At 40.2% G+C, this 13,109-nt stretch overlaps 1 protein-coding gene across 1 annotated transcript in view; it reads left to right on the plus strand.

The window, feature by feature from the left end:
• The first annotated feature begins 212 nt into the window (after positions 1–212).
• Positions 213–13,109, plus strand: part of LOC141787412 (SLIT-ROBO Rho GTPase-activating protein 3-like) — a 39,974-nt gene continuing 27,077 nt past the window's right edge. The window contains exons 1-2 of the mRNA XM_074665728.1: positions 213–674; positions 11,700–11,895. Of these exons, the coding sequence (XP_074521829.1) occupies positions 608–674; positions 11,700–11,895 (263 nt within the window). The 5' untranslated portion in view covers positions 213–607. The remainder of the gene's footprint in view (positions 675–11,699; positions 11,896–13,109) is intronic.

Below are 13,109 nucleotides of genomic sequence, written 5' to 3' on the forward strand. Positions count from 1 at the left end.
ATGTTGATATCCTGGAAACCAACCAATCATAATAACCGACATACTCCTCTTGCATATTTTTTGGATGATTTATACTTTACCTGCTTATTACAGACAGTTGTTTGCATCAGCTATCCCTGACCAGTCTGACATGACACATGAGAAGAAAAAGTGTTGAAGAAAGGAAAGGAGGGGGTTGTGGGAGGAGTCTCACATTGACTTTCACGTCCATTCAGCCTTTTCTGCAGCAGCATTGAACTTGCATAGAGAGGGAGAGAGACTGGGCAGCATTGTGCTGAGGAGACTCGATGTTATGAGGCTGCCATGAAATGAACATCAAACGTGAATTGTTTTCCGATCCACTGAAGAGCACTGCTGACGAGGAGTGGTCAGGGAGGAAGATCATTATTATGCACTTTTAGATCGACGCCGCCTTGAACGCAGCACAGCAACCACGCAGAGCTTCAAGTGCGTTTGATCCACGAAGAAGTTGTGTCAGGCGGGCGATGATTCGCATCTGATTGTTTCTCAACTCCTCCTGAGCGGACTGCATACGGGCTAATCGCTGCATTGTGGCAACCGAGACACTGATTCTCGCCCGAGGATTGCACAATCCCTGCTCCCCAACATGTCATCTCATGTGAAAGTCAAGAAGGACAAAGAGATTATTGCCGAATATGAGACCCAAGTGAAAGGTTGGTAACGTGCAGGCCTGATCGTATTGTTATTCTGTGTGAGTGTGTGAAGGCACTATTGCGTAACTTCAAGCTTTGTATGGCTCAAGTGTGCAGTGCTGTTGGGTGGGACAAATTTGTACAGTTATAGATGACAGTATTTATTTTTAGCACATATTTGGAAAATGTTCCCTATTAATCACAGTTTAACAGGGGATACGTCTATTTCTTGGAGTCTATTACACAGTACAGCAGATACAACTTGGTTGAACCGGTTTCCATGAGAGCGTTATGACTGCTGGGATCCATAACATGCCTAGCCATGCATGTGTGGCCCTGTAAACCACTGGATCCTGGTTAAGTTTTTCAAAGTGCATCTGGTAATTCTGTCAGATTGTCCTGATGCTGCACACCCAACATGGGAATGCACCAGTTCACCTTGGATAAGCTCTCCTAGACTGTAGGTCACGCACCTCAGGTACTCATGCGGAATATTATGAGACATTTGGCCACTCTGTGCAACTTCTTCCTATAGGAAAGACCATATTTACATAGAATTGTTTATGGCAGCCAGCCCCATTTTAATGTGCATTAGGAGGTGAGCAACCATGAGTATTTTTCTGACACTCTAGAACAAAGTGTAGTATCACGAGGGTGAGTGAAAATGCTTGAAAAGATCACAGAGCAAACAATTCAGAAAGTCCATACATAATGTATGTTGTCTGTATGAATTATGAAGCATGAAAGGATTTACTGTCTGCTGCTAAATATGTGGCTGGATGAACCACCCAGAGAGTGAGGTGAGTGAGGAACACTGAAGCTGGATTGGAACAGACAGTATAGGATGCACATAGGTGGGTTGTCTTCTCTGCCTTTAAGAGATGACTTCCAGCTGTGTCAACTTCAACACATTTTGCATCACCTTCAAGCGGTTTTGCTCATGTGACATGTTTTATTCACAGTGATGTGCTGAGCTGTTTCATCCAGAATTTGTTCTCATTTTCAAGCAGGATAACTCATAGCAGATATCACACTGGTATAAATGTGTCTACGTACAGTAAAACTTATATTATCCTGTTGTTTCTGGGTGTGAAACCAGCTTCTGCTCAGGCTAAGACACTGTGGTTCAAAATAAAACAACATGACTGAAATAGAAATCTAAAAGCATCCAATTAAAACAGACCTTAAAGAGAAAACACCAACTGACATGAAACTCATGGTGGGTGTAGGGATCTAGTATTTGAAAGATATGGCAATCTCAAGATGCTGCCAATGTGTTCCTGCAGATGTCTTCCTTCCTACACTGTTGTGAGATAATGTTTTTTTGAAGGCACACATTAATTGTAGATTTTGCAGCAGTTAAATGAAGATTGTTCATAATCCAATAGGGGAGATGCTGTACTGTAATTTTTTTTAATCTCAGAACAGCTGCATAGACTCGATAAGTCAAAGGTAAAGTGGTACATTTTATGCTACTTAGCTTTACTACAAACATTTTTAAAACATATCTGTAACCTAGTTTTCATGATATATTCTTAATGATAAAATGTATTATTAGGGTCAACTCCTTTGTACTATATGTTCACCACATATTTACCAGGCATTTTAGCAAAGCTAAACTCTGAAAAATTGTGAGACAAGCTAACCTGTTTCTTGGTATAGTGCTGTTGTTTCCTGTAGTCAGAGAGCTATTCAGCTGTAAAGCCGGTTGTTTGAATTTCTTCCAGGCTAAAAACAACTTATAGATGACTGGTGACTCAGTTTTGGCAACACTTTTAGGCTAATAGCTAGCTAACCTTTTGCTATGGCCTTGCCTGCTACTTTGTCCAGTTTCCTTTTTTTTAGTATATTGCTGTCATTGGGATTGGCTTAGCTTAGCTAATTAGCTTTATATTAAATATACAGACAAACAGGGATATAAATCTCCTTTTGAGTTAAATTTCAAATGTGATAAACCTGTTTCAAAATCAAGTTGATACAGCCATGCCTGTTAAAGTAGCACTATAATTCACAGCAAATGTTACATTTTATGTAGGTTTGTACATCTGAAGTTAACTGAATCATGTTATGTTTTCTCATTATAAACCTGTGCTAGGTTTCATTAAGCTAGTGTGGCTATTTTATGCGTAAGTTTCTTTCCTCAACGTTAAGATTGGGATAGGAAATTTGCTTTAGGGATGTTTTTTTCACCAAATCTCTCTACATGTATACAGTGATGAGGAAATCCCTACTGGATTTCTTTATTTACAATGCCAAATCTGCCTGTAGGGTATCCCCCTGCATACCTTCCTGCATGTGAGGTAACTTTCAAATGATCGAACTACCAAGCTAGTGGCTGTGAAATGACAAGGTAAGGTAGTTTGACATCGCGACTAAACCCAGTGGTGGTGCTCATTTCGCCATGTGTCTTGTTGTATTTAGCATGTCCAGGATGTACAAATTTATGATTTTGGAGTGTCTCAAAATGTATTTGTTCAAATCTAGCTCACTCTTTCTGGTTTCTCCAAAGTTGCCCTGCCCTAGTTTGAGGCTGTCATACACCTATGCTGTTGGTATTTGGTATTTCAGTGGAGCAAATAAAAATGTATGGCCTTTGAAAATGTGTAGAAACTGGTGAAATATAAGTAGCAACGACAGCAGTATCACAATGAACCTGTTGATGAAGTTGTGGTCATGGTGCAAATAACAGAACCTATTTATATCAGATTTTCCTTTTAGATACTCAATTTTGATCTTCCTTGTGATGTACCAGCATGAGGAGGAAATGGCTAAAGCTAGTTAGCATATGTCTGGTATGATGAGTATGATTAGCATGTAGCTGACTGAGGTGTGGTTTACTTTGTCTGTGTCCTTTTCTTTGTTTGTTTCTTTGACTCCTTCACTCTCACTCTTCCACCCCCACCCCTCCTCTTTCTCTCTAGTGTCCACACTGACTTTGTGGCTGCTAGAGAGCCATCAGTGCTCCGTCTCTCGTCTCAGTTTCAGGAAAAGCTTTTAAGCTGACATCTAAAGCTCATTTGCAAACTGGGCTTAGATCAGTGTGGAGTTGTGGGAGCTTTACTCTGACACTGACACTGGCCTCCAATAAAGCTGAGTTGCTGACTGTACGGTAGTTCAGTCAGGTACAAACTGCACTTTGTGGCAAGTTCAGTATGCCACATTTTAGCAATCTGTGGCATTTTGGTCACATTTGAGCCGTGATTTCTTGGTTTGTGTTTTCAATCTATAGCTCGACAGGTTAGGGCCTGTATTTGTAACTTGGGTCACATTGCAGCTCTGATTCATTGATGACTGATTAAACAATCACAAACAGGACTTATCACCATGGGGTATAACCTCTAGTCATCATTTCTACAATAACGGTTGCTAAAATATTATTTGGTTTGTAACCATGGCATGATCTGTCACCCTATAAAACACTTCATGCCAGTTCCCTCATGTTTTTCAGTTAAAAAAACTGTCTTTCTAGAGGGTGTAGTCAGCAAGTATGAAGTATCTCTGTGCTTCCTGCTGATCCTGAAACCAAAACACGAGGAAATGAGGGAATACCCTTCATAATGTGTTATGCTGTGCTCATAGCTGGAGGCAACATTATCTTCAACGCCATGTGATCTGTTTGAAGTCCAGCTGTTTTGGTTGTGTGCACATATTGCTGTAATATGGCATATTGCAAACAGTTATTTATAACAGGAATAATATGATTGTGGGATTTTCTGTGTATGGAATCAGTTACTCAACATTAAATGACATAGCTTGTTTTAGAAGTTGAGTATGCCTGATTTTTTTTTATCTTTCAATGTCGACCAGATTGTCGCTGACTAATTCCTGACTGTTGTTTCTATATATTCATGCAGAAACACAATCCATCATCAGCATTTAGACACACCCCTCAGTGTGTGGATTTCTCATAAAGAAAGAATGTTCAGACTGATACTGTCTCGACAGTCAGGGTTGTGTTACAACATTTCAGCGATACCTTCATTTCCATTGTCTTGGCCACGTGTAGGAGTCCCTTTTCGTTGTGTTGACAGATGACATACCCACGGTCATCAGATAAAAGATATTAAGAGGAAACTACTTTAAATTCTGGACACCACATGCTGGATTTTCCTGTCCTGTGGCTGCACACACAGTGATGCCTTTCCTTGTTGCAGATATTTGTGTGGAGGAAGAAATGTGAACTGAAGCAAGTAGTCTGAAAAGGCATACCATAGCCATTACTGCATTCAGAAGACAAGCGTTCACAGAACACAGCCTTGATTTGTACCAAATTATGTCAACGTGTCAGTCTGCGTTAGGCCACATGTGACTAGCCACGCATGGCTAACTGCAGACACAGCCCCAGAGACTGCTGCTGGCCACTGCAAGAGCCGTGCTAGGCTAATCTGAGTAGGCTACAAAAGTGACAGGGGATCCTCTCTATGTGATATTTGGAGCTCTGTGTGCTGCTGCAGCACAGGAGGCTTACAGGCAATGCTGCAAGGCAGAAGTGACCAGTAGTTTCTCCTTTTGTCTGCTTTTCTGTCAGATATCCAGTCATGTAGCTATCGCAGACAAGCTGTTTTTAAACTTGGTGGGTAGACATGGTTTGTTCTTTTTAATCAGCACGGTAAAAGAGGAGGCCAGGGCCATATAACAGCTGGCCTCAAGCTGCTTCTTTTATTTTGTACAGATTGATCCTTCAGACAGTAATCACTCACGACTAAACAATGTGGCTGATCAGGTTGAGGAACATTCTGTACCTTTGTGACTAGAACTTAGATTTAAGTAGCATAGACTTTCAGGCACTACTGGTTACAACTAAAATCTGACAAAACACCCTTTCCCATCAAAATGTTGGACTCCACAGCAAATAAAGGGTCTTTACAGCCTGATTAAAAACAACAACAAAAAAACAATTGCTTCATTGCATGATTTATAACAGCTGTACAAAGGCTGCATTCGTAGAAATGCTACTTTTACCCTATCTTCATCAAAGTGTTCACAGAAGTTTGCCAAAAAATAGGCTTTTTAATGTTTACCAGGAGGTGAAACAACTAAATCGGCAAAGAAATAACAGGTGATCAAATGGGTGAAGCCCACTGCCTGTTTATGAAGTTAGATTATGTGTCTCTAATAGAAATGTAAAGGTGCACATATTCATACCAAATCATTTTTGTACAACCCTTTTGGTGCAGTACAAATTCATAGTACCAATTTAAGGTCACCTCATTGACCAAAAACAGGCGTGCACCACACATAGCACCACACCAGGATGAAATTAAATATACAGCATAGCCATGTATGAACAGAGTCAGTTTTGACACAAATACTTACCCGTTATGTAGTGAATAGACCCTAAAATAAAGCACCAACCAAATAGAACATCAGCCACCGTGTGGCTTTTACTTGAGTCGGTTTTTCTCCTGTAATATAAATTAGTTTATTATGTTTTATTCAAAGTGTAAAAAGAAAAAAAAAGCCTAAACTATTTATGCTACATTTTAGACATTTATAAATGTTTTTAAATGTATAATTTGAAATGAATTTAATTTAGTTTTTCTTTCTCCTGACTGTAAGGGCACCAGACTGAACTGAAACTTTTGTGTACTGTTACACCCCTAGCCTCCAACTCCACCCGTTTACCAAAAGTGAAGCCAAAACTGAAGCCAGGAGATCTGTGCAGTGGTTTGCTGATGCCCTGCTCTTCCTTTCAGCAAGGGTCTCCAACCTTTTTTAGGATGAGAGCTACGTTCAAAGTTCCAAGCTGTTTTGGTCCCCTCATTTGTTTATTTCTTTATTTATTTTTGAAAGGTACATATTTAGCACTATTGTAGGCTTACCTTTAATGAGATGTTTGACACTGCAAGCTGTTGACCAAGGCTTTGCAGTTTACAGTGTATCCCAAGAGGTTTAATCTTCTCAGTCATCCAGAGTGAGCATCAGTGAGATAAGTTTGTAACTTCGACTAGATAAAGTTCAAGTCAAAAAAGTCAGATACACAAAGATATGTTGAGTCAAACATTGTAGCACATTTCATGGCTCCTGTGCAGATGTTGGGGAACTTCTTTGCAACCACAAGCTTCCAGAAATCATCACCAGACTTGTGACTTCAACTGGATGCCATTTTGCAGACTGAGAATTTCTCCATCTCTAAGTCAACAGTAATGGGAGTGAGCCCCTCACCCATCTGTTCAAAACCTAAGATATGTACATGAAGGGGTATAAAATAAAGATGGCACAGGGGTCCAGCCTCACAGTTGTGAATCTGTTCTCAAACTCCTGACCTAGACTGGTTCAGAGGTCTGTGTATTTCTGGATGTCCATGGGCCCAGGCGCTGCAACATTTATTTCCAGCATTTTGCCCACAGAGGAGAAATGCTGAATTTTCCTTTTTGTCACTTGTTGGAGAAACAGTCCCAGCCTTGCTTTAAAAGGTTTGACAGAAATAATCATACCACTGAATGTCTTGACTTTGCTTTGCAATTCACATTTCAGGTCATTAGACTTCTCTGTCACATTTGTGAGAAATGCCAGGTCCAGTAGCCATTCACTGTCAGACATTAGGGTTGTATCCTCATCTCTTGCTTCCATGAAAGCCATTATTTCAGTTTCTTTAGTTGTGTAATTTTCTGCAGCGACAGATTTCTATATTTTGTTGACAGTTCTTCAAAAAGACTTGGAAAGGTGATATTTGGCCTTCGCTCAAACAGAATTTGCAGTCTTCATGACAGGTGTCATGAATTATTTTCATGACTTTGGCACAAATTGGCCTGTTTGAGGACACAATGATAGTTCAAAAAAAAATTAGGAAAACCTGGGTCTACTTTGCAGTTTGTTATTAAGCCATCACGTCTCCTTGTCACATCTGGACAGCCATCAGTTGCTTTTGACAAGTTTTCTAACAGCATGTTTTTTAGTTCTTTACCACTACTGAATATCCATGCCTCTGGTGGTTGTTGTCAAAGGTAGCAATGTGAGGAATTGGTCTTTGGCAGAGAAGTCCTTAAACACCATTTTTATGAACACTGCTAACTGAGCAGTGTTGCTTGAGTGGATTGATTCATCACACTGTTAACACCGTTTGCAGGTGCCTATGTCCTGGTCCAACTGCCAGGACATAGGCAATTGCTGTCAAACTTCTTCACCAATGTGGTAAAATGACACTCCACATTACTTTTCTACCTGACTGCAATGCTGGTCCCACAAGTCAAGCACAAAAACCTGTCTTTTATACTTGTGAAGAAATAGTCTACCTCCTGCTCTCGATGGAAACGGTCTGTTTCTATTTTTGATGGACCTGCCTGGTTCACCCTCTGTTTATCTCCAACTGGTGCTCTAGCTTTAGTAACAGTAAAATAAAATCCAAATTGGTATTGATAATTTCACCACTGACTACTGAGTCTGCACCACACTTTAGCTACAGCTCATTAGGACACGTGGTGCAGTCAGAAGTTTGAATGACATTGGCTGATATTCTTTGTGGGATGGGTGAAGGAAGGTTGATTAGGTAAAGAGTAGCAGTAAGTAGACAGAGTTTGTGTCAATTCTTTGTATTTTCTTACTCTTAAGTTTTTTTTTTCACATTTTCCATTAGCTTGACCACCTACTTATTGAGGGCCAGCGAGCTACTTGTTGGAGACCCCTGGTCTTCAGCATCTTCCTACAACTTCCAGGTTCAAAGTGTGTGGATGTTGCATTATTGGGTAATGATGGTTACAGTCTTTTCAAACATTAATTGTTGATGTTGTGCTTAAAATTGAGAGAAGTTGCAGAGCACTTGAAAAAGTTGCTTGGTTGCTAATGTTGTCAGCTAGCCTATACTTCATTGTTTGGCCTCTGCTTTGGCACAGGCCACAGTGCTCACCAGTATAAGCAAGGTGCTCTCCCCAGATCAAACTCTTCAGTTTGGAATTTTTCCATGCTTGTCAAGTTTGCCCTTTAAAATTTCTTAGCATTCAAAGCTAACTTAGAAAAATAACTTCATAGAAAAAATAAAAATTGGGCATAAGCAGGGTAAAAACTCTTCTTCTTCTTCAATCTGGCGGCATAGGGGGTTCAAATGTTTTATCTTCACCTTTGGGGAGCTGCCATGTCATCCATCTTTTAATTTCTTTTAGAGCCCGACCGATTAATCTGTCACTGCCTGTCACTGATTAATCAACATCGGCCAAAATGTAGCCGATTATAAAAAATTTTGCTCCGCAGAGATTCTGTCACTCCTGTTCCTGTGTGTCTGTGTGTTGAGCTGCACACTGCCCAAGTCCCCGCCCCCTCAGCCCACCATTATCTAATGTAAGACTATAGAACGACGTTTTAACATCGTGTTAGTTGTTTTTTTGTGAGATTAACAGAGATAATTGCTACTGTTAATTCACACGTCCACCATTATCTAATGTAAGACTATAATACGGCGTTTTAATGACGTGTAAGTTGCACATTGTGTGTTTACATTTTTAATCTTTTTTTATACCTACTGTGTTTACAGTTTGACTTCTTTACTTATTGTTGTGTTTACAGCTTGTTCTTATGTATCATTGGTTTACACTACAGTTCTTATGTTGACAGTTTTATAATTTAAGTTCCTTGTTTTAATTTAATAGCGTTCTGTCTCTGTCTTAAATCATATGGGTATTATAATGATTTTTGAGTATATACAGTATATATCCTGTGTATATCAATGAATTTATTATATATATATCAGCCGATATATTGGATATTGGCCGATATAGTGGATATCGGCTGATGTATTGGATATCAGCTTTTTTTTGCCCCCATATTGGTCGGGCTCTAATTTCTTTCTAATGTACAGTCCTTATACACTGCAAACCTGTGTGTGTAGACCATTTTGTTTGTATTGGCTAATCACTGTTCCCAGGCAGAAAACCTGCTTCATCACATGACTGTTCTAAATGCTAGAGCATCCTGTGTTATCGTTTAAAAGATGAAAAGACACTTCTTTCAGCTTTTGAGGGGTACATCTCCGTTTATTATTCACTTGAACTCCTTGCTTGCTTCCTGGTAATTATGCATTACTCTGCAAAGGCCTGAATCATTCATTGAATGTAGCGCAGTACTGCACAGTCCCTAGTAACAGTTTAAGTTCTAAAAATAACTTGCTCACCAGAGAGTGAATGCAAATATCATGGGTCTATTTGATGTTGAACTTTTAAAATTATGCAGTTAAATCAATTCAGATTGGCTCATTACTAGGTCTGTTCTGTTTCATGGTCACTGTGTGATTTGATTCAACTCAACAAATACTGTTTAAGGAGTTTCTAAAAGCACAGGAGTATGTCATGGTAATTCTTCTTTCTGTTTTTTTTGAGCTTGATTATTTCCTTGCTCATCAGCACAGACTGTTTATTGAGCATTTCAAAGCACAGAAAGTTGTCCTTGTCCTCTGCCTGTATTCTAAACAGACTGACTGCTGCGAGTCTGCAACTGTCAGAACAGGGAACTGGCCTGCTCTCATTGAGATGCCTCCAGAGGCATGTAACCAGGCAACTGGGCAACTATGGGGACCAGGAGGGGTACATTTCCAAACAGCAAGGGACTTCGTATTTACTCAGTTTCCCTCGTTAGTGCTCTTTCATTCACATTTTTGCTCACAGACGGAGGAGGAGGCATTTTTGAAATCAGTTTTTTTTTCTAGATTCAGAAACAGCATTTAGGAGTCAACAAAGGGTCTTTTTGTTCTGCCAGGGCATCTTTTCCATTAATGCATTTCTACAGAGTTTCTTTTCAGTGCAGAGAAATCATATGCATGGTTGAAACAGTCTGTCATAATGGATTCTTTAGTCTTCTCAGTGATTCACAACTGCTTGGTATTGTCTTACAGACAAAGATGCTCGATTTGTGCCCTACTGTGTGTGTTTTTTTTTCAGAGGGTTTAATCCTCAGATCTGTGCTCATGTCTCCACTAACTTTGGCTGCTGTATGTTAGATCCTTCCTCGATGAGGCTGGTCAGGATCTCATGGTTAAAAGACTTACAAAACAAGTGAATGAAGGCCACCTTTAATCCATTCAAAGAGTCTGGCTTATGTAGTGCATGATGGTTTGTTTTAGTTACAGTTTTACAATACTTTCTAATCATATAATTTAAGCATTATTGAGTCTTAGAAAATTTCCTTGTAGTAACTTGTAGTGTGTCTGGACTCCAATATGATCTATAGTTTTTCTGCAGCTGCTCACACAGGAAGCCCTTGGCCACAAGATTTATGACATCCTGTCAATAAACAGTATATAGATGAAGCAAGACATTATTTGTGTTCCTTTTACAGGTAAATATAAAACATTATTGAGATGTTAAATCTGCAGGACATTTTTATCACCTTGTATCCCAGAGGACAGCGAAAACATGCTGCCCAGCTGGGAGCCTGGGTGTAGATATTTATCCCTGGATGTTTTGAAGGTTTGAAGAAGTAACTTTTATTTAACTTAACTTAATTGAAACATAAAAATGAAATGTGAAAAAAAAAATTAGTATTACAATTTGTCTTTCTTTTACAGTACACAGTGGCTGTAAACCTATTTTAAAATGCCTTATCAACCTTATTTCGAGATGACACAACAAAGCCTTAATTTTCCTCATTCTCAGACTATGAAAAGGAGCAGTGGGTTTCCACAGCAGAAAACCACAGAAATCTCACATTAAAAAAAAAGCAAGCAAATCTTTTCCACAACAAACTTCTGTGAAGGCTCGCTCAGCAGAATGCTTTTTCAGAAGCTTGACCTATTTTACATTTTCCATGCTGTCTGCTGCAATCATCAGACATGCATCTCATAAGCACGTGTGCAATCCCAGCATTCAGACACCCCCACACTCCTTCCCTCTACTACACACACGTTCACACACATTCACATAAAGCAGTCAAATTCACTTTGACATCCAAATTTATCGGGTTATGTTGACTTTGTTATTTTAATGGTTCATCTGCTTGTTGTTTTGGTGTGGGTGGATTTGACCTGCAGCACTGTCTGGCAGGCAGAAGTTAGACCAAGCATGTCAGCCTTCTCCTTTAGAGAGGTTCTGTCCTAAAGAGGCTTTTCTTTTTGTTATGCAGAGATTCGTAACCAGCTTGTGGAGCAGTTCAGATGTCTGGAGCAGCAGTCCGAGTCACGGCTGCAGCTGCTGCAGGACCTGCAGGAGTTCTTCCGTCGAAAGGCCGAACTCCAGCTTGAGTACTCAAGAGGCCTGGACAAGCTGGCCGAGCGCTACTCTGCCAAGATCCGCACCTCCAGAGAGCACCAGCACTTCAAGTGAGTTTACCCCGGGCGGTGGAACGTCTGTATCCAACATTTCTGACTGGGAAATAGCTGCTACATATTTCACATTGATCACTGGTGCAAAGAGTGAGAGAGGGGGGAAGAAACAGAGGAGGGATAAACTACAAAAAGGAGAGCAGGGATAAATGCAGAAGAAATGACCTGAAATGAAGCCAGGGCCAAGGAAGCTTGTGGCCTAAGGCTGCTGTGTTCCTCCCAACTAGGTCAGACAACCCCCCCACAGAACGTGACTGTCATTTCATTTACATTCAACTTCACGCTACACCCAATCATACTAAAATATTCTTAGTGGGCAAACAAAATACATCAACGTCTCACTTAGAGAGTGGAAAGACAACAACAAAAGGTGAGCTATTCTTTCATTTCCTTTATTTATGGGTGTTTGTGAAACAGAGATGTGTGGTCATGAAACAAACATACCCTACAGCATGTGCCAAAAGCAGCCGGCAGCTCATTGTGAATTTAAAAACACTCTCTGTAGAGATGTGCTTTTAGTGTCCATAGTTACTGCTAGTAGTAATAAATAAGAGGAAATTAATGATCAGAAAAGATACAGAGATATTGAGTCATGCTCAGTTACTTGGAGAAAGTTTGCCTCCCACCTTGGAAGAAGACAAATTAATGTGATTAAACAAACCTGTAAAAGCTAATAAGTAGTTTCTCAGATAAGGTTATAATCTGTCTGAGGAATCTTTTCCATCACAGACTGTTGTAGAATTAAACCAGCAGTCCAGGAAATGAACCTTACCTTTTAAAGCACTACAGCACAGACTGTGTAATTGATTCATAGGCAGCAGCAGGCCCTTTCATGTGACCTGGGTGTGTCAGTCATGCGTAAGAAACACGTTGGTTTATTCAGGAGAAGCTCCTCCGTCTCTCTTTCAGTCTCTCCGGCCGATTGGACGTAAAGCGTTATCGTAGCGCAGAGCTCCCGTCACTGGGACATTGATAAATGGAGCGTTCCTTCAAAGGGAGACCCCTGCAAGAGAGTCACATTGCATGACTTCTTCCTCCTCTGGGATGCCCCAGATTCCCCCCCAACATCACTTTAGATGGTCATCATTATGTCTGCCTGTCAAAGGCTAGACTCATCCTTATCAACTGCAATGAACTGACTAAAGCTTGATCATTGATAATCCCACATTGTCTTCTCTTCTGGAGTTTAAGCACTCAGTCTTGATCACTTT

This window comes from Halichoeres trimaculatus, unplaced genomic scaffold (genome assembly GCF_033239565.1).
Source record: "Halichoeres trimaculatus isolate MK-OKI-2021-1 unplaced genomic scaffold, fHalTri1.1 fHalTri1_scaffold_1, whole genome shotgun sequence".
Classification (NCBI taxonomy): Eukaryota; Metazoa; Chordata; class Actinopteri; order Labriformes; family Labridae; genus Halichoeres; species Halichoeres trimaculatus.